This window comes from Herpailurus yagouaroundi, unplaced genomic scaffold, assembly GCF_014898765.1.
Source record: "Herpailurus yagouaroundi ecotype Mexico unplaced genomic scaffold, PumYag 222, whole genome shotgun sequence".
Classification (NCBI taxonomy): domain Eukaryota; kingdom Metazoa; phylum Chordata; class Mammalia; order Carnivora; family Felidae; genus Herpailurus; species Herpailurus yagouaroundi.
Window position 1 is genome coordinate 9241321 of NW_024412453.1, and position 21047 is coordinate 9262367.

A 21047-nucleotide genomic window follows, 5' to 3' on the forward strand; every position below is an offset into this window, starting at 1 on the left:
AAGGAAGGAAGGAAGGAAGGAAGGAAGGAAGGAAGGAAGGAAGGAAGGAAGGAAGGAAGGGACTTTTAAAATGTAGTATAAAGGATTTTAAACTGAATGTGGAAGTCTCCCTCCCTCCCTACTTCTGTTTCCCAGATTTAACCAGAGTTAATAGTTTTCTTTACATCTTTGGAGAAGTTTCGTCCACCGTATGTGAATATGTGTTAGCCTTTTAAAAATTGACATGTGACTTTTTCCTCCATGTGTTTACCTTTTTAACTTAATACATTAATGATCTCTCTGTTGCGTCACTGTAGATCTGCCTCTTTATTTACTTTTTATTTATTTTATTAGAAGGAATTATAAAGCTATTTCAGTGAGATAGGGAAATTCTGAACTCTTACCCATCCCAACAACATCGCTAAAATTAAATGCACACCAAACTTGGCATAGTCACAAGGAGAAACGGAACAGGTGACAGTTACAGTGGAGACTTAACCAAGTCTCTGAAAGTGACACGGATCAGCAGGCCAAAAGCAAGGAGTCATGAATGGCACCAGAGATTCGAATCACACCTTGACCACGTTCGGTGGCAATGCGCGGAGCTCCCTATTGCCCAGTTAGAGAATGCACATTCTTTCCAAGCTCACACGGGAGACTGAGAAAAACTGGCATCTATTCGGCTGTAAAGGAAATCTTGGTACTGCTAATTTCTTGTAGATGGAACTTCTGAAACGGTTTTCTCTCTTGCCTCTATTTCTCTCCCGAGTCTGTTTCTTCCCATTCCTGCGTCACGCCTGCCTATTTTATGGCCCTCTAGCCTGAATTCCTCTCTGCATTTGGTCCTCCTTCTTAGCTGCAGTCACTTTGTAGAGATTCTTTTGCCTGCTTTTAAATTCATCACGGGCACAGAATGTCGGGTATAGTTTTTGTCTGCTCCTGGCAAGGTTTTTCAGGTGCATTTTCGCCATCCCTGGGGAAGCTGGCTCCTGTTTTCTCGTATTGTTTTCCTTACGCATAGTATTGAGTGTGTTCCTCAGGACGAACGTGGTACAGGAATTCTGTCGTTCACCCACTGTGCCTTTCTCAGTAACACTTCACAATATGTGATATGGGTGGTGTGCGCCTATCATCTGCTGGATCGCTTGTCTGACTCCCCTGTTGGGAGGGAAGGATTCGTGTCTCTTTGGCTCACGGCCTGCCCCGGTAACGAAATCGGTGCCTTACACATAGTACTCAATAAATATTTGTTGAATGAATTAGCACAGAGGGGCTCAGAAAACCAAACCTAACAAAAACAACCAAAACCAGATCCAGAATGGCATCGGTTATTTCAAATCCTGTTCATTAAAGTCTTAATACATTATGACAGGAAGTGGGAAAACCAGGAATGTGAAGGAGGGTTCCCACTTACTGGACAACTCTCTGTCCAAATCATCATCTCCATACTGAGTCCTGTGTGCCTGGGGTAGGACGGAGTGAAACACACTTAATATTTAAGACATCGAGGGGTGCCCAGGTGGCTCAGTTGGCTAAGCGTTCAACTTCGGCTCAGGTCCTATCTCGCAGTTTGTGAGTTCAAGCCCCACATCCAGCTCTGTACTGACAGCTCACAGTGTGGAGCCTGCTTCAGATTCTGTGTCTCCCTTTTCTCTCTGCCCCGCCCCTGCACGCACTCTGTCTCTCTCTCAAAAATCAACGAACGTCAAAAAATTTTTAAAAAGACATTGAGCCCGTGCCCTTTTTCACACTATGAGTAGGATATAAAGTACCTCTTCCCCTGTATGGGGCATGGGGGAGCGGGGTTTGGCCAAATGCACAGGCCGGTTGATCTGTAAGAATTTTTCCGGTACAAGTGCTCACACAGTCTGCAAGGCCACGCGTACGGTAAGAATAACTTTAAGGAGCAGTTGGTTTGGGACTAGCTTTCAAAGCGTGCGCACACAATAGGGGCACAAAGCCACAACTGTTTTTCATCTGAATAAGAGAAATTAAGCCTTACTAATATTTAATATTAGAATAACTCTGTACCATCTCCCAGGCAGCAACATTGGGGCAGACAGCCACTTAGACTCTGAATTTCCACAGCGCCCTGAGGGAAGCGGGCCAGAGGTCCCGCCTCACTTGTTGATTTGCTTCTAACATACCATTTGCGGTTTCGCGCACCTGGTTGCGTGTATTTCTAGATCGTACTCTCTTGTGTCAGTAAATGCATGAACCGCCACGGCCGTTTCAGACGTGACCCTCACTCTTGCAGGGACGCCCTGGCGGAAGGAGCAGACCGCGGACTTGCAGCGGGTGCTGGCCCGCCTGGACAGCGACATCCCGCTGGTGCTCGTCAGTGGCAACCACGACTTGGGCAACGCCCCCACGCCCGAGACCGTGGCAGAGTTCCAGCGGACCTGGGGGGACGACTACTTCAGCTTCTGGGTCGGGGGTGTCCTGTGCCTCGTGCTCAACTCCCAGTTCTGGTACGATGCCTCCCGGTGCCCCGCCTTGAAGCAGGCGCAGGACCAGTGGCTGGACCAGCAGCTGAGCGTCGCGGGCCAGCACCAGTGCCAGCACGCCATCGTCTTCCAGCACATCCCACTCTTCCTCCAGAGCATCGACGAGGACGACGACTACTTCAACCTCACCAAGTCTGTGCGCAGGGAGGTGGCTGACAAGCTCATCCGAGCAGGTAGCGCCCTGGACCCCGGGGGCTGGTGGGGAGGGCCGTCTAGAGAGGAGGCTTCCCGATCCTTCTTCTGCCTCACCCCCACCCCCACCCCCCGCAGCCTGGCAAAGCAGAGAGAGGATGGGGCTTTGGACAGAACTGGGTTCTGACCCCAGCTCCACCGCTCACTGGCCTTATGGCCTTGGACAGGCTGCCTGGCCTTCCAGCCTTGGTGTCCTCATCTGTCAAGTGGGAGTAGCAGAAGGAGGTCTCTCATAGGGTGGGTGTGAGGATGAAAGGAGAAGGGGCCTGTAAAGCATTCCAGTAGCCCCTGGCCTACCAAGTAGTGAGGTTGTGGCAGCTGCTGGCAGCTGAGGTTGGGGGTCCTGCAGGTGTGGGGTTTTTGGGATTGGACGGGATCTGAGTGTGGCTGTACTGACCCAGGGAGAAGGGATGATGCCAGCGTCATCTTTTCTCATACCTCTGTGAAGCACGAACTTGCCCAACGGCAGGTGATCTTCAAGAGCCAGGCTTTACCAGTGTTGGATGTAACCCCGGGGAGTCCTGGGACGTGGGTGTCCTGGAGCCTCATCACTTTTCCTAGAACAGGGACTAAACTCTCCCCCAGATCGAGGAGACAGGAATGTATTTAGTCAGATTTAACCTGCTATAAATGTTTGGCGAATCACGTATTTAACACATGCGTGTGCACGCACACACACACCGTGAAGCCCTCGGACGGCCTACTGGTCCGCACACTTCCTTCTCTCCTCCCCGCAGCACCTGTAGTGTTTCTGTCCTGTGAAATGGGTCGTCCCAAGCCGATTCCCTGCATGACCAGTGACTTGGCAGGATTCCGGTTTTGACAACTGTTGGGTCTCTTGTTTTGGTTTTAATGCCTCCTTTCAGATCTTTCCAGAGTGTACTTCGTCAAATGCGTCTAAAATTTGAATACATCACTTGTTTGTTAGGAGGTAGGGAGAGGGAGGTGGCGGCCTGACCCCATAGCAAACGTTCATTTAAAAAAACAAAATTTCTTATACTCTTCTTTTCATCTTCGAGCGTTTAAACGTGTTCGCATTTACTTGTTAAATGTACAATAGGCCCTTCTGTATTTTTGAGACATTTTACAAAAGGCTTGCATAATTGGAGACATTATCCAACTGTTCCATGGAGGTGAAGTTGGAAAACTTCTATTGAGGCCTTTGAAATTTCATGCCATGCTTGAGTTGGTGCAGAAAACCATTTTGATGACAAGGAAATGAAGTGTCAAGATGGCATCAGCACCACCGTGGAGACTATTTTGTAACAGAGAATAATGTCAGAGAGAACATTTAATGCCAGAGAAGTGATTCCTTTCATATCAAATGTTAAATGATGTAAATGCCATCCCCGTGGCCGCTCTTTGTTCCCTGTCAACCACGTTCTTGAGCGGCGTGTGCATGTGTGGCCCACCGGCACCCCCCGATGTTGAGACCTGTAGGCATTTATAAAGAGAGAGCCCACGGCTCTAACCAGGCAGCCTCCGGGGAGGCCTCCTGCCCACCCACCAGGAGCCCCGGAAGGCGGCGGGGTACTTGGGATGCGCCAGCCACCTCCCCCTCGGGCCTGCGGCCCCGCAAGCTCTCAGCACACCCCCAGCTGGTCTGGGTCTTGGAGGTGGGCTCCGCTTGCCCCGGCTCACAGGGGTGGGGGTCTACCACCAGAATGCCCTTCGATTGATGCAAAGCCCGGCTGAAACCCTCCCCTCCGCCCCGACGGCACAGTCTCTTCCCGTGGGCAGAACGACATGGGAAGCCACGTTCCAGTCAGGAGCTCGCTTGCTAAGCGTGAGACTGAGCAGAGGAACTAGTCTTACTCCAGCCTTAATGGCGTCAGGCTCTGGAACGCTGCCGGGTCCATCTCCGGTAGGGCCACCCGGCCCAGAAGACTCCGGTATTTCCAGTGCCTTAACATCTCTCTAGACTGTCCACCCCTTGAGGCCACCAACTGGGCCGTAGTGGCAGCTCTCCAGCCCCCCACCCTTCTGGCCCCCCTCAGCCCCGGGGCAAAGCCAGCTCCCCACTCTTCCCCGTTGTCTCTGACTCTCCCGTTTCACCTGGCCGGCTACTCCCCTTCAGCACCTTCTGCGTGAGGTGCCCCCAGCCCTGCCCTGGGTTCTTCCTCAGCTCTCCTTGATCCCAGCAGACTCGTTTGTGTTGACTTATCTCAGTCACCCGCTAGACTCGGTTCCTTCAGTGTGGGGGTGCTCTTGTGCTCATCTCTGCATTCAGGACGCCTGGCTCAGGTCAGTTCCTAGTCAGTGCCTCATCCGTGTTTGTAGAGTGAACGAGGGACTGACACAGCCCATTTCTTTGGTTAGCACCCACTGTATGCTGGCCACAGAGACCAGGGCCGTGCTGTCGTGGAGCTCCTGGGCACAGAGATTTTCAAGGTGCGTTCCAAGGATCGAGCATACGTCCAAGCCTTTCGTTTCTGCGTGAAGTCCTCCCTTGATGCTGGCTTTCCAGGTTCATAGACCAGCCAATTTCTGTCTTCCCACGTGGCCCCCCACTGTTCACACCAGGCACCTTCACGTATGAGACGGAGTCCTGTTGGCCACTGGCGTTAGGAACTTCACCTAAGCCTGCTTAACCAGGGAAAAGCAGAGAGACAGGTGTCCTTCCTGCTGTCACCTGTCAGTTTTAGTGGCTTACCAAGCCTGGCCCTTTGCTTTGTGGCCTTCCACACACACAGCAAACCAAGGGCAATGTCAAGAAGAGATCCAGGCCGGATGTGGACCCAGCTCGGTGGCAGGCTGAGTGATCTGCTTAGGGTGAAAGCATGAGTAGGTTGGCTCTCCTAGGGAATGTTGTGCACCCATGACTCACGATCCCAGAGATCGCTCAGCTCACAGCAGTGTAATTCTTGGACTCCTTTGGGAAAGCCAGAGTTCAAGTGACATTTCATAAGATTCATTAACTTCAAGACCGTGATCAAATTGGGGGTGATGCTGCTGTTTAATGCTGCCTCCAGCTTTTCCCCCACAGCAGTATTATTCCCTCGTGCTATTCCAGTCTCCTTTATCTCCCTGAGTTAAAATGCCGGTACTCAAAAATATGTCAAAAGCTCATCAGAATATCAGGGTAGCTTTTAATTATGATAATTGTGTTGTTATAAAATATCCTTTTAAAGAGCACATCCCTCCTCAAACCACCATGGAGGTAAAACCTAGCTTCCTTCCAGCAAGCTTAATGAATAATTCTGAATCATTGTGTGGGATGAATAAATGATTTAATAACGAACATCAACAATCATCTCTCATTGTTGCATTAATTTTTCAAACGGGATGAGGTAAATGAGGAGGAGGGGTGTTACTATACAATGGGCCACCGTGTGTGTTGGGATGCGTTCTATGAATCCAAGCCTGCGAGCCTCCCCGCTCAGGTTTCCCTAGAAACGGATGCATTCTGTTTCTCCTTTTGAAGCTCAGTGAAAAACCTTCTTTGTGTGGTACAAAAGCGTCGTCAACAGCCAGCGCAAATAAACAGTTATCAGGGCAGGACAGACGCACAGATGGGGAGCTGCACCCGTTATTTTCGGTCTTCCTTTGTACTGCCTGAGGATAATCAATTTCATCACATCCACGGGATGTAGAAATTGGTTTTCCCCTTAATTCACCTGATACCTAGTTGAGTTGCAAAGACAGATAGTAGATAATGAAATTGTGGTTGAACGCAGCCACTGTCTCTGTCCCTCATGCCTTTTTCAGCAAAAGGTTAATTTGTGACCTAGTTAATACGGATTCCAATTTAAGAACTCAATCTTAAAAAACAAAAGTCTGGCTCTTTTAACTGACCTCGTCTCCCTTGATGTCTCGATACCTTTTTTTTTTTTTTTTTTCCCATTCTCAACATAGAGATGAGAACTGTGTAGTAGGGAGCCCAGAGCGAATTTGGCAATTACGAAACATTCCAATAAGTTGATCTTTCCTGCAAAAGTTAATGAGTAATTTCACAGAAATAGTTTCATCTCCAGTATTTATTCCTTTAAAAAAAAAACTGGAGAAAGAGATCTTAGCCCATAATTATCATTTGAAAATTTCAAAGTTTGAAAGAACAAAATGGTCGGGTTTCCAGGGTCCACTTTGTAGGAAAAATAAAATGTCTGATTCTACTCTGATGTCCTTCTGAGTTGTATTGAAATTATTTGTTTATGTCCTGATTCCTCCAAAAATGGAATCCCAGCTTTATTCACCTCTGTAAGCCCAGCCTCTGGCCAAAACTGTCATGTGGTTGCCCTGTCAATAAACAGATATTGGCTAAGTGGAATGGAATTAGATTTGATTCACATACTTATCAGCAGAATCACAGATAATGTCGATACTACCTGTGGATCAGTGTTGGCGAACTGAGCTTTGGATGGGAAATGTATCACGTAAAGCGGGGTCTCGGTGAACTTTTTCTGCCAAGGGGCACACAGTAAACACTTTGGGCTGTGGTCTCCGTGGCAACCGCAGAGCTCTGCCTTTGTAGCACGGAAGCAGTAACAGACATACATAAGCAAATGAGCGTGGCCGTGTTCCAGCACAACTCTACTTACAAAAGCCAGGTGTGAGCTGGCGGGTCATACTTTTCCCCGCCGTTGGCTCAGAGAAATATTCCTGCCCTGCCCTCAGACCGTGTCCACACCGTGCGTGCGTCTAATTCCAGCATGCTTCTGGTGACCCCACCGCGGCAGCGGCCTGACCCGCTGAAGGGTCCGCCCAGAGCGAGCCTCAGGTTCCTCCATGGAGGACACACCCGGGGGAGGCATGCCCCGTTGGAGGTCCCTGTGGGAGGTGACGTGGGGGCACTTAAGTCCAACGCTTGGGTGTTTATTTTAACATGTGTTTGAAAAAATACATAAGTAGCTCTTCAAGGTAAAAATCGTCAGTAGTAGCACCAGTAGCATGCGGGTAGGGCCGAACTCGTGGAGGTGGTGTAGGGAGAGCAGGTGCGCACCAGCGGGAGCGATGGGGCCATATCACAGCACAGGGCGGCAGACAAGCTTGGGTTTCAAACAGACCCGGATTCAGATCCTTTGGTGGCACTCCCCAGCTGCATGGCCTCACATGAGCTGCCCAACATCCTTCTGCCTTAGTTTTCTCACTTGTCAAATGGAGGCTCTGGTCCCAGCCTCATAGGGTTGGTGGGAGCACCAGATTGAAGTGACGTGGGGACACAGTATGTGCTCCACGAAGGGCCGTGTGTCATGAGATGACCCTGGACCCCACCGCGAGCCCACAGCCGGCAAATTTGCTTGACGCAGGGTCTGGCTTTATCCATAGGCGGTGCCTCTTGCCCTGGGATGCCGGCGGGAGGGGCAGGGTCTCCTCGAGAGGGCGTGTGCGAGAATCTCCCCTCAAGGAGAGGCACGTGCCAATGTGACTTTGTAAGTGGCGAAAGAAAGCAATTAGCAACTCTTCTTCTAATACAAACTACGGGAAGTGAAGCTAGACAGAAAGTTTCTTAGCTCCTGGGATGTGCGGGAAGATGGACCGTGTCTCAAGGAGTGTGAGATTTTTCAGTGCGGATAAGGAATACTTGCTATGTTTGCTTTTATCAGAGGCAGGGAAGCCCTCAACTAGATGGAAAAATTCCTTTGGAATTTAGTGACAGAATTTGACTCCCCGTTACTTTTTCTAAACCAGTTGATGCGTTGCTAAAGACACCTGTGAATACACGATGTCATAGGCAGGTTTTTCTGAATCTAGCAAATGTGTCCACAAGACAATGGCAGCCATCTCACAATGCCCTTTGTTTAAAATGCATTTTAAGGGGCGCCTGGGTGGCTCAATCGTTTGAGCATCCAGCTTCGGCTCAGGTCATGGTTTCACGGTTTGTGAGTTTGAGCCCCGCGTCTGGCTCTGTGCTGGTAGCACGGAGCTGCTTTGGATTCTCTGTCTCCCTCCCTCCCTCTCTCTTTCTCTCAAAAATAAATAAACATTTACAAAATTAAAAAAAAATAAAATGTATTTTAAAAAACGATCCTAGTGGTTGTTTTCTTAACCAACTCTTGGGGTACCTGGGTGTCTCAGTCGGTTTAAGTTTAAGTGTACGACTTTGGCTCAGGTCATGATCTCACGGTTCGTGAGTTTGAGCCCCACGTCCGTGCCAACGGTTCAGGGCCTGGAGCCTGCTTCAAATTCTGTCTGTCTCGCTCTTTGCCCCTCCCCCCACTGGCACTTTCTCGCTCTCTCAAAAATGAATGAACATTTTTTTTAAAATTTTTTTTTAATGTTTATTTATTTTTGAGACGGAGAGAAACAGAGCATGAACGGGGGAGGGGCAGAGAGAGAGGGAGACACAGAATCTGAAACAGGCTCCAGGCTCTGAGCTGTCAGCACAGAGCCCGACGTGGGGCTCGAACTCACGGACAGCGAGATCATGACCTGAGCCGAAGTCGGACGCTCAACCGACTGAGCCACCCAGGCGCCCTGAATGAACATTTTTTAAAAAGTTTCACCAGCTCTCAAGCGAGAACGCATCACCTATCCTTTTTTCAGCATCTGTAGAATCCAGAGTTTCTGGGGGCCTAGCCGCTTGAGGAATTTTACCCTCTTTAAGTTATATTTGGTCTTGAATTCATTTTCCCAGGTTGGATCTGTTTTCTGTTTTGATCAGTGCACCCTAAGCCATCATGCTTTAGTCACTGGATGTCTGCACGTCGTTCACGCTAAACCTAGATAAGAGCCCAACTGCTGAAGCTGCATCTGGTGGCACGGGTTGGGTTTCGTTTCTCACTGTGGAGGTATCCTTAACAGTTGGGCTAATTAAAGTCGAAATCAAGTCCTGACTGTAAATATTTATAAATTGAGAATCTGGCGTGTGTAACTGTGTGCTGGTTTCCAGAGCTAAGTCAACATTTACTCATTCAACAAGTAGCAGGGGCCCGGGGCTAGGCACCGTGGAGGGTAATGAACATGACAGACCGCGGTTCCTTCTGCAGCATGGTGGGTCCCTCTCAGGCTAAAAATGATAAAATCCTATCGAAGAACCCCATTCATCATGGTCTTTCAGAAATGAGGCACAAGTGCATGGGAAGCAGCAGCGACTGTTTAAGTTTATGAAATCAAAACACTGTCTCTTCTCTTTTTAGGTCCTTTTTTAAAAAAAAATAGCAATTAATGTCATTTTCATACGAGCAGTGGGATTCCTTTGTGAAACTGAAATATCCCTAGTTTAGCTAAACACTCTGACTTCCCATACTGGTTCTGGGAAGGTACTTTTTAGGTACTGGACTCACTTTCCTTTAAGAGGTATTTGCCCCCACCATGGCCAACAATATAAGTGAACATTTAGAATACGGTTATTTAAAATAGGCTAGAGATTGCTTTGTTTCTGTTTTTGTTTTTGTGTTCTCATTTTACTTAACAAACACATTTGCATGTTGATGATTGATTTAGAGGTGAAAGAATGGCACCCCTTTGGATAACAACGCGGAGGACCCTGTGACCTGTCCTTAGTACAGGTGGGCGAGCTGAGCACACACAGAGGCTGTCTGGCTTCTGAGTCATCTTTAAATTTAAATTACAGACACATTAAATTACAGAGGCCCTTCTCTCTGGTGTTTGTCTTACACAGAGCACTACCCTGTGCCGCACTGGGAGCCTCGGAAAGGAGCTCCCTGCAATAACGTTGCCCAGGTGGAAGGGGGCATGGCCAGGGCAGGTGCGATACTACCTTAGCCACGAACCTCCTGCTGGGTCACCCTGCCTGGGTGCGGCCTTGCGGCCTGTGCTTGTGTCTCTCTTGGGGGGGTGGAGTCTCGCTCCCTCCCAGATGCCAGTGAAGACACCTAGTAGAGCAGCTTTTCTGCTGAGAAAGGGAGAGGATGAACAAGCTTCTTGAGAGCCATGGGTCACGTTCCATATTTTTCTTTTTTTTAATCTTTATTTTATTTTTGAGAGAGAGCATGAGCAGGGGAAGGGCAGACAGACAGGGAGACACAAAATCGGAAGCAGGCTCCAGGCTCGGAGCTGTCAGCACAGAGCCCAGTGCAGGGCTTGAACCCACGAACGGTGAGATCGTGACCTGAGCCGAAGTCGGACGCTTAACCGACTGAGCCACCCAGGCGCCCTGGGTCACGTTCAGTTTTACACTGATGGTATCGTCAGTGGCCATGCTCATTGTCACCACAGCCCGGACAACAGCCCCGCAAGGTGTCCGTGTTCTGTCTCTGCCACTGACGGGCAGACTTGAGTCCAGGAGGTGGAATCACCTGTCCCGGTCACAGAGCTGTGAAGCAGGTAGTACTATGTCAGGTTTTTGTGGGCATCAGATAAGATAATCCAGTTCCCTGACACAGTGTCTGGCTCCCGGCGGGTGCTCAGTCACAAAAGTGCCGTTGGTGTTACCCGTCTTACTGCCGTTAACATCATTACCCTGAGGATACTGTGAGTGACTTCGCGTTCGGTAAAGAGAAGCGTAGGGAATGTATCTTCTCCTTTCCACAAGGTCGCACCCCTGCCCGCTGCTGGCTTGCTGGAGTATTGCCAGAGTCGGGACCCCAGACTTTCTAACCGTGTTAGGCACCGTGCTACTCCTCTGCCCACCACACTGGAGTCCCAGGTCCCCGCGACAGCCCCTGATGTGCCACCAGTGGGTGCTAGAAACCGCAGGGTAACCAACCTTCTTAGTACTAGTTTTATTTCATAAGCCATTTACAGCACAATTAACATTACATTCATGTCATAGTAATTACCACTCACTAAATATTACAGCACAGTTCTATGAGTGTGCGTCAACAGTACAGGTCCCGCCGCTCTGATTTTATAGACAAGAAAAGAGAGAGACGCAGCTGGGAAGTGGCCGAGCCGGGCACCTGCCCCAGCACTCTGACCTCTTAGCCATGCTGCTGTCGGTGTAATGAGCAGAGTGCGCATTGGGCACAGGTGTTGACGGCAAGAAAGCAAGGCGCCAGGCCAGCTTGTGCTGGGGCCTGCCCACCTGCTCACCCCCACTTCCACTCTGCACCTGCCCTTCTGCAGGGGCTAACCCAGGAAGGAGCTGGTCCGCCTCAACGGGGAGGCTTGGAGCCGCACTGTCTGAGGGGTCCGTGGAGCGAGGTTCCGGGGAGTCCATCCCGGGTGTGAGATGCCCCTCCGGCCTCGGCAAGCAGCGGTGTTCTTCTAGAGTGAGCTTCTCAGCTCGTCCTTTGACCTCGAGCATGTGAATTATGCCTTCTGCAGACAAAACAGGGAGGGGTCCGTGCCACCTCTGTACCCTGGCTGGCTCCCTTGGGATCCAAGTCCAGGGAGGCTCTTAGCTGAGGATCATGGCTACCAGAAAAAGCTCACTTAAAAAATGGGGATGGTAGGTGCCTGGGTGGCCCAGTCAGTTAGGCATCTGACTTGATTTTAGCTCAGGTCATGATCTCATGGTTGTGAGATGGAGCCCCGAGTTGGGCTCCACACTGAGTGTAGAATCTGCTTGGGGTTCTCTCTCTGTCTCTCTCTCTTTCCCTCTGCCCCTCCCTACTTCGTGCGCATATGTATTCTCTCTCAAAATAAGTAAGCAGACTTAAAAGATTGTTAAAAGTGTGGGGAACGTAGGTCTTAGAAAATTGTGATGAAATAAAGATAAAGGTTGATTTGAGACATTATTTTGCAAAAAGAGACAAATCATGGCAATCCATTTTACTTTAGCTTGTGTTTGCTAAACTGTTGTTTGTTGCTGCGAACATGCACCAACTCTTGGAATGCATAAGGAATGAATCAAGTGTAGACTTGGTTTCCTTGGTCTGAATAGACTAAAATAATTGTTCGACAGCATCCTGCTTTTGACAGCAGAGGGTCCTTTTTGCATGAGAGAAAAATAATTACAGGTTTCATCAGTTTTCCTAAGGGTCTGATTCTGAATCCTCAGTAATCTGATTATTGCCCTTCTCAGGAACTCCCGTGTGTGCACGTGTGTATGTTTCTTCTGCCACAGCCTTACGTGTTGATGACTTCCCCTCTCTCGATTCTGGCAGTTCCCCAAGTGTCACTTGCATTGGCTTTATGAAGTCCCCTGTCTTTAGTATGATTTGTGATTCAACACAGAGGTGCCTCTGCCAGGGTGCACAGCTTGGGCATTGTTTTGTTTTCGTAGGGGCTTGGTTCATAAACAGTCTATTCATTAGCATTTTCTTGTTATTAAGAAATTCTTTCTTGGGGCTCCTGGGCGGCCCAGTCGCTTAAGTGTCCCATTCTTGGTTTCGGCTTAGGTCATGATCTCCCTGTAATTATATAATTGTAATTTGTTCGTTCTTAAAAACCGTGAAAGCAGACATTACAAGTTGTTAATATTTGTTATCTGTGGGTGGTGGTAATATAAATGTTACATTATTTTTTGTACTCGTCTGAATCTTCTAAGTTTTTCCAAAAAATGAAAAAAGATTTACAAGATTCCCTGTAGTGGCATCTAGATTGGAAAGCTCAGTCTAAGGGGAAAAGGGAAGGAAGCACAGAATTACAGTCAGTGTAGACATCTTAGAGGGGACTTTATGACGCATTGGGTGTTTGTTTCTAATATTTAAATTCCTCTCTCCATAAACTGCATTTGAAGCTGTGTAAATACTTTGCCTGCTATTATTGGATAGGGGCATGATTTCCCATAACACTGTGAGAATTGTGTCACCCCTGTTGCCTTGGATAGCCTCCATATCAGGGACATTTCTTCCCTCTTTCTTTCTTCTTTTCGTTCCTAACAACCTTTACTTCATGGCTGTGTCTTCATGAAATCGCTCCATCAAACGTTTGCTTTGATGGGGACATCCATTCAGTTCAGAAGATTTTGGAGGTTGCCTACTGTATGCCAAGCTCATGTGTCATGACAGAGACTGCTTTTTGTGTGTTTGATCCATCCACCTAGAAGCATTGTGATCAAGGTTAAAAAAAAAGGTGTTTTAACCTTGTCAAAGTCACTGACTCTCTGGCCAAACATACCCATTCCTTAAAGGTAAAGGCAGGTGCCTCTGGTGTAGCTTGTGGCCATCAAAGGGGACTTGGGCTATAATTGTATGAAGATTATATAATTATAATTTTTTCATTCTTGAAATCTGTGCAAGTGGATATTACAAGATGTTAATATTTGTTTTCCGTGGGTGGTGGGAATATAAAGGTTGCATTATTTTTTGTACTCATCTGAATTTTCTCAGTTTTTCCAAAAATGAAAAAAGAATTAAAAGATTCCCTGTAGTGTTATCTAGATCGGGGTTAGCAGACTGTTTCTGTAAATGGCCAGATAGTACATATTTTAGGCTTTGTGGGCCAACAGGCAAAATTAAGAGTATTACATAGATGGTTAAATAAACCTACCTATAGGCATTTAAAAGGCTAAGAAGCATTCTTGATTCCCACACCTTATAAGAAAACAGTCCCTGAGCTGTAGTTTCACAACCCCTGGTCCAGGTACTTAAGATCAGTCACCATTGACTCTTACATTAATAAGGATAATAGTTACAGAGCCATCAGTTTGTTTCAAAAAATTATGCCACTTAGCACTTTCCACATTTAATCTTAAATGTGAAAAGCTTAAAATCTGAGGGAGGAAAAGATTTCCTTTCTTTGTTTTTGACTGACCGTGTTTTGAGTCTCTTATTGACACACTCTGCCTCTGATGTGTGTTACCTGTTTCTCACTTCCAAATTGCCTCTGAGTTGTCATACAGACGTGGCCTGAGGTTACTGAGCCACCTTCCCCCTCCTCTGTGCCACTGCGCTGCCTTGGGTCCACGCCTCGGTCCTACTGAATGCATGATGCTTGAGAAAGCAATTTGGCGAGCCGGAGAAAGGATGTCAGGAAGGTCACTGACAAAATAGTGCTCTAATGGAGTCCCACCCTATCAAGGAACCATCCTGGGACCTGTTGGAGAACAAGTGAAGTCTATTATTTTGTAAGAGCTTCCAAAAGCTAGTTTAGATAGTGTTTGAAAGTGGATTATTGGTCACCCCAAAAGGAGAGTTACTGTCCTAAAACGTATAGGGTAGTGTTAGTTCCTTTTGGCTGTTATGGGAAAGTCCCAACTCGCCCACTGCAGAGAGTAAGGAAGTTTCTTATCTCATGTCAGTAGAAGGCTGGGCATGGTTCAGGCTCTCAGCCAGGCCAACTCGGGGACCAGGATCTTGCTTTGATTCTGCTTGCTGCCCCCCACCCGCCACTCCACGCAGCCTTTTGCTCCGATTGAACTTTCTCAGATGGCTGCCATAGTTCTGGACTTGACATTCAGAAGTGGGAGGGGGCTTCTGAGAAGAAGCAGAACCTTTCCCAGGACCCCGGCAGATCTCTTCCCACAGCTTCATACCCAGACCTGGGCCACAGACCAATTCCAAGCTCATCACTTAGTGGCTGTAGGAGGACATTTACCACCGCGGCCATGACCTTGGCTCTGGGAGGAAGCCCATGAGCTCCTGGAGGAGGATGTTTCCCGGAACAAAATCAGGATTTTTTTCCACCAAAGAGAAAAAGGGAGGGGCATGGTATTAAAAGGTGGCCAGCCGCGCCTCCTGTGGCAAGGAAGAAAGGACCCACGTTCACACCTTATTTCAGGGACAGTGCCGAAAAGCGTTGTGTTTCCAGCGTGCAGTGAACCTGTGCTGAGGATTAAACCCATCATCTCTGAAACTCACAGCAACTCCATGAGGGATCTGTTGGCATCCCTTTTTGAAAATGGAGGACATGGACATTCAGGGAGGTAAAGTAGCTTGTCATGTGGCATTTAAGTGACAAGACATGATTCCGAATCCGTGCTCATTTCTCTGTCTCTGTCTTCCACCCTCTTGTTAGTAATAATCAGGCCTTCTTTGACGAGGAACACGGTAATCCTTTTGTAAGATCGGAAAATGCCGGAACTCTACTTCTCTGTAGGTAATACTGACAAAATGGGGAGTTTGGAATTTCTCCTCCAGGACACCTCCTAACACACAGCTTATGAGTTGCCTCAAGTTTCATATACTCATTCACCGTCCATCTGTCCAACAGTCATTTATAGGGCAGTAGTTCTATTCTCTTCCTTCTGAGGATGGGTATCCAGTTAAATAGATTTGCCCTCTGTCCTCACAGACCAGTAGGGGATACCAAGGTGGGAAGCAAGAACCCACAGGATGCAAGTAGAGGAATGTTCAAGAATCAGGAGGAAGGAGAATCAGCTTGTTTCAGCTGGGCCAGGATGCTTTCCTCAGGGAGCTGAGCAGGCAGGGGCTTGAAGGGTAAGAGCTCACCAGGCAGATGTGGTCAGGAAGGGGGCATTCAAACCACAGGACAGAGCCCCCACAACAGCCTGGTGCGTGTGGACGCTGGCCTTGAAACCACTGGTGAGTAGAGCAGGACTCGAGATGTTTGGTGGTGTGTAACAGGAGCGAGATCCGGACCGTCAGGTGTTAAAGAAGCACGGAAAGGTTTTATGTCAGTCCGGTTTTGCATTTTAGAAAGAACAGCCTTGCTCGGTGTGTCCACGATGCACTTTTTTCTTTCCCAACCTGGATTTGTTCAGGATGCCAGCGGGACAGGCTGAAAATACGCCTTGCCAGACCCCTCGACACCTAGTGTGACTGCTCATCTCTGTCCTGGAATCTAGCCCCTGGGGCTTCCTGGACAGCTTTTGGTTGGCCCTTCTCTCTTCTTCCTGTCTGGAATGTGGACACAGGGTCTGGAAGCCCTGCAGCCATCATGCTGTCTTGAGGACAAAGCCATAAGCTGAGAATGGCAGAGCAGAAAAACAGAAGGAACCTGCAAACACAAACACAAAAACATATTTGGTGAAATCCTTGAGCGAAACTGTATGCACCCTGACCACCCGCCTCCTTTCTTTATGTGAGACGGATAAATACATCGTAAGTCCAGACGTACCTTTTACTTCTTCAAGCCACTGTCGTCCTGACACATCTGGGGACAGAGAGGGGGGTGGCCAGGAAGGCAGGAAGACAAGGGGAACCAGCAGCCACAGAGACCGTCTTGGGGGTGCAGAGCCGAAAGGGCTGTGAGCGGACTCTAGCACAAAAGCAGTGGGACACATGGCCTGTGTCCATGGGGCAGGTGACTGCATGCCGGCCCGGGGAAGGTCACGAGAGGAGGAGCAGGTGTTGGGGGCGAAAGCATTGCATGAGTCAAGTTTGCCCGTTGCTTGCAGGGACCTTGGGAAGAGGGAGCCTCGACTCGGTCCAACAACTGTCTGGGCTGGGAAATGGCTTGGAGTCGTCAGCAGCGGGGTCGGGTGGCTGAGGTCACACGGAGGCAGTGGTCGTCCCGAGGGAAGACAAGGGCGTGGCCAGTTCCCCAGGGAAGACCACCAGGTAAAGGGCTCATGGAAAAGCTCACCCTTCTGGCACGTGCCGTGCCGATCTGCCTGATGGCCACCTTTCTTTCTCTGGTTATTGACCCAGAAGCTGACTTTCCTGAGGCCCCCTCCCATCTCAGTGGCTGCCGCTTCCCTCCGAGACCTCCCTGTCTCGAGTCCAGGCTGGAGCACCTTTTCCCCAGCAAGTTTCATGCTCGACACCCTGCAGAGCCTCTCCATTCCACGGCTGGCTGCCACCTCTGTCTACCTCCCCCGAGTATTTTTGGATGGATTTCCAGTTTGATACATGAACATGCCGTCAGTCAAAACAATCTTTTTAATGAGCCTCTTGTCCTGACAGCTGTGTTTAAGATAGGGCATGGAAGCCGGGTAATGGAAATCTAGAAAATTGTCCATTCTGGATTGAAACCTTAATGTGTGCCCCACACTCCCATCTCACCAGCCCACCATCTTCTTTTAAAAATAAAGAGGAAATTATGAATAGCGAAAAAAGATGTAATTTGTGCAAATGGAAAAAAAGATCTTCTGATCAGATGTTTCGCGAAGGATGAGAGGAAGGTATAATTATTGAGCGCTGCCCGAGTCCGTCACATGCAGCTTCCTGCCATGCAGCCTTGGACACGGCTGTGAGTCTTTCTCGATCTTCCAAGTGGCCCTGGGGGTGGTCGATATTGGTTATGCCTTCTGAGTGACAAAGCGGGAGGCTCAGAGAGGTTGGTGGGCGGGCTACGCTCACACAGCCTGGTGATAGTCTGAGGTTCAAGCCCACATCCCCCTGGCCCCTACCCCCAGCTGCCACTGGTTTTTTTGGCAACCAAATATTAGTATTAATAAAACGCAGCCCTCCTCTTGAGAATCCCACGCAGGTTTTGAATTGCCGCGTCGTCGGGAAGGGGAAAAATTAAATGGAAAAGCTGAGCACAGCCTCCCATGTGGGTAAACGGGAGAGGTGAGCCTGAATTTTGCAGGTGTATTGTGAATCCTAGAGTTCACGGCGGGAGGTGGGGCCACACCGCGACCCTCCTCCCTGGGCTTCGGATGTGGGGGCCGCCCGGCACCTGCAGACCGCGGGCTGCCCTCCAGCCTGGGTCGTGGTAGCTCAGGTGCCCCAAAGGCCGGGAAGGCTCGTGTCCTTGTGTAAGTGTGGGCAGGTCGGGTGCGGTGGTGGAAGTGGAAACGTCAGGTCACAGACGGGAACCGGGCCCCTCTGGGTGTCTGCATGATGACCAGCGGCTCTCTCCCCAGCTACTCTTCTGCGGGGCTCTTGGAACCACTGCCAGCCTGGTTCCGCCGAAGATGCACAGCCTTCCGTGTCCTCGGGCCGCTTCTCTCACCTTCCTGTAGTTTCAGTGAAGAAAAGCCTTGGGCGGGGAACACTGTCATTTCTGTTGATCATTACTGAGGCGAGGCAAGGAAAGTGTACTTTTGTTTTTTGTTTTGTTTTTTTTTTACAGGAGTACACTTTTTCCAAAAGAAAGAAAAAACCTCTTGTGGTTATAGGGCAGGAATGAGTTGGCCTTGAGTGAAGGTCATTTCAACAACTGGCCCTTCATTCCCACTCAGTCCTCTCTGGGGAGAGGAGGCTGCGGGTCTGTCAGCCGAGCCACATGTTTCACATCACGTGGAGCAGACATCTGGGCAAACGCCTGAGCGAACCAGATGTCGGCGAGTTACCTAGTGCCCCCAGGAGAGGGGGAGGCACGAATGGAGTCGTCACCCGCCGGCTGTGGCCGTTCACCCCCGTCTGTCCGCAGGCTGGGTCCCAGCTCCTGTAGGAGACAGTGCACCCCTCACCCCGGGCAGCGCCGCTTGGCTTTGGTGCTCCGTACGCCTGGGGGTCTGTCCCTGTGCCGGTGATCCTGCGGCACACGGGGCCGGGTGGGCTCCTCCCCCGAGACCCGCCGCAGTGGCTGGGCGATGAGACTCCTTCCTCCCAGGAGCGGTGTGCTCCCAGGTCCTCCCGGGGCTCTCTGAGAAGCTGTGCTAACTCTCAGTTCCTCCGCAGACCTGCAGGGCCGAAGGGCGCCGAACCTGCCCGACCTCCCGCTTTAAAATACACAACGATCCGCTGACAGCCTGGATGTTTACATCTTGGAAATACAGCTTTCAGGCTTTTATGGAGGGTCAAGCTGTGTGTGCCGAGTGAAACAATTAAGAGATACCAGTGTTGAGCGCATAAAAGCAAGTTGCAAACCCATAGAGAGAGTATCTCATTTTTGTGAAATCGTGGATTTGTGTGTATATGCATTGCCATAGACCCGTATCTAGTACCTGTATTATTAGTATAGACATTCACATTATCCGGACATTACACACTAAACTCAAATGGGAAGAGAAAGTTGACATTTTCCTGACCCTCCTTTTTTTTTTATTTCATGCTTGTATTTTTACAATATTTGATTGTATTTTTAGCAAACATGCCTTGCTTTTTTTCTTCGGACTTTTTATTCGGAAATATTTTAAGGCTTATAGAAGAGTTGCAAGTGAAAGGAAAACCTGTATTCCTTTCACCCAGATTTATCTGGCATTTTACCCCAGTTGCGTTCTTTTGTTTATTATTTGTGAGAGGTATGGCAAATATGTATCTTTTTTTTCTGATGTGTTTGAGGGTAAGCTGCATGCATCACGTGTGTTTGTTCGTTTATCCCATCTGACACAAACGAAAGCCTACTGTATACGCTTTTTGCACTTCCTTCACATAATTTTTCTTGGCTGTCATCCGTATCAGCTCGTGGGGATCTTCCTGATTCTTCCTTCCAGCCGCGCTGTGTGTATGCCATAACTTATTCAGCTGCTCTCCTAAGGCAGGGAGCACAGTCCAGATAAACAGTGGAAAGGAAGTTTAAAAACCACCGAACAGAGCAAGCTGAGGCTCTTAATAGAAAGTCGTTATTTTAATTTTTTTAAAAGTTTGTGTATTTATTTATTTTGAGAGGGAGAGAGAGAGAGAGAGAGGAGAGAGAGAATCCCAAGCAGGCTCCACATGATCAGTATGGAGCCCTCTGCGGGGCTCAAACCCACACACCATGAGATCATGACCCGAGCCGGAAGCCAAGAGTCAGATGCTTAACCGAACTGAGCCACCCAGGCACCCCAGTCTTTGTTATTTTTAAAGTGGGTGGGGCTGTGGGAGAATTCGGTGGGGGGGGGGGGTGGCGGGAGCCCTTGGGCGGCCCTAGGACTCCCGGAGAGAGTACTAGAGGCATCAGGAGGTGCAGCTGACCTCCCTGGGTTAGTGTCCATGGAAGCAGAGCCTGAGACATGGATTCGTCAGACATATGAGGGAGGCTCCCTGGAGGAGGGAAGTGACGACACAGGACAGGGCTGGCGACAAAGCTAAGCAAAGATACGTGCTCAGGATTTCAGCCTGGTCCAGCCAGAGCTCCAGAGCAAGAGTCACCCCACAGAGGTGGACCCACCTTGAGGCAGGGGGCCACGACGCCCAATCCCCATGTACAGTAGTCCATTTTAGGGATGTGGAAACATTAAAAATAATATACACGATGAGACTTGTTTACAATGCCTGGCCCATAGTAGGTCTGCAAAAAAAAAATACTATTGTGGTCATTATTCCCTCTTTTCCCCTCCCCCACTGCACCGTAACAGCTTTATTGACGCAACCTACCATTAACATACCACACAGTTCGCTTATTTAAAGCGTACACTTCAGCAGTTTTGAGTTCATTCACAGAGTTTTGCACTGGCCACCACAGTCAGCTTTAGAACATTTGCATGGCCCTGTAAAGAAACCCCGCATCCTTCAGCCGTCACTACCCATTCCTCCGTCCCTGCCCTCCAAGTCTACTTTCTCTTGCCATACATGTGCCTGTTCTGGATGCTTCGTAGAAGAGGAGTCCTATACCACACGGTCTGGGGGCCGGCCTTTTGCACTCTCGTGTCATTCGGTCATTGGCTGTGCCCCCAGCCCGGGCTTTGGTTTAGTCCTTCAGGGCTCAGGGGAAGGGCGCTGTGAGCCATTCGCGGCCAGCCCTCCCCGCGGCCGAAGGATGGATGCACCAGCCCGTGAAGGGGCCTGGCAGGGACACCAACAACATCCACCAGAGTAAGTCGTGTGAAAGGGCTCTGTTAAGAGTAAGATGACAGGGATTATCCAG

At 49.3% G+C, this 21047-nt stretch overlaps 1 protein-coding gene across 3 annotated transcripts in view; it reads left to right on the top strand.

Annotated features, from left to right (window-relative positions):
• Positions 1 to 21047, top strand: part of CPPED1 (calcineurin like phosphoesterase domain containing 1) — a 113141-nt gene that overhangs the window by 66437 nt on the left and 25657 nt on the right. For 2 of the 3 annotated variants that reach the window (XM_040459010.1, XM_040459011.1), the window contains exon 3: positions 2237 to 2659. The exons of the other annotated variant lie outside the window; for it this stretch is intronic. In XM_040459010.1, coding sequence (XP_040314944.1) covers positions 2237 to 2659 — 423 coding nt within the window. The remainder of the gene's footprint in view (positions 1 to 2236; positions 2660 to 21047) is intronic. 3 annotated transcript variants of the gene reach the window in all.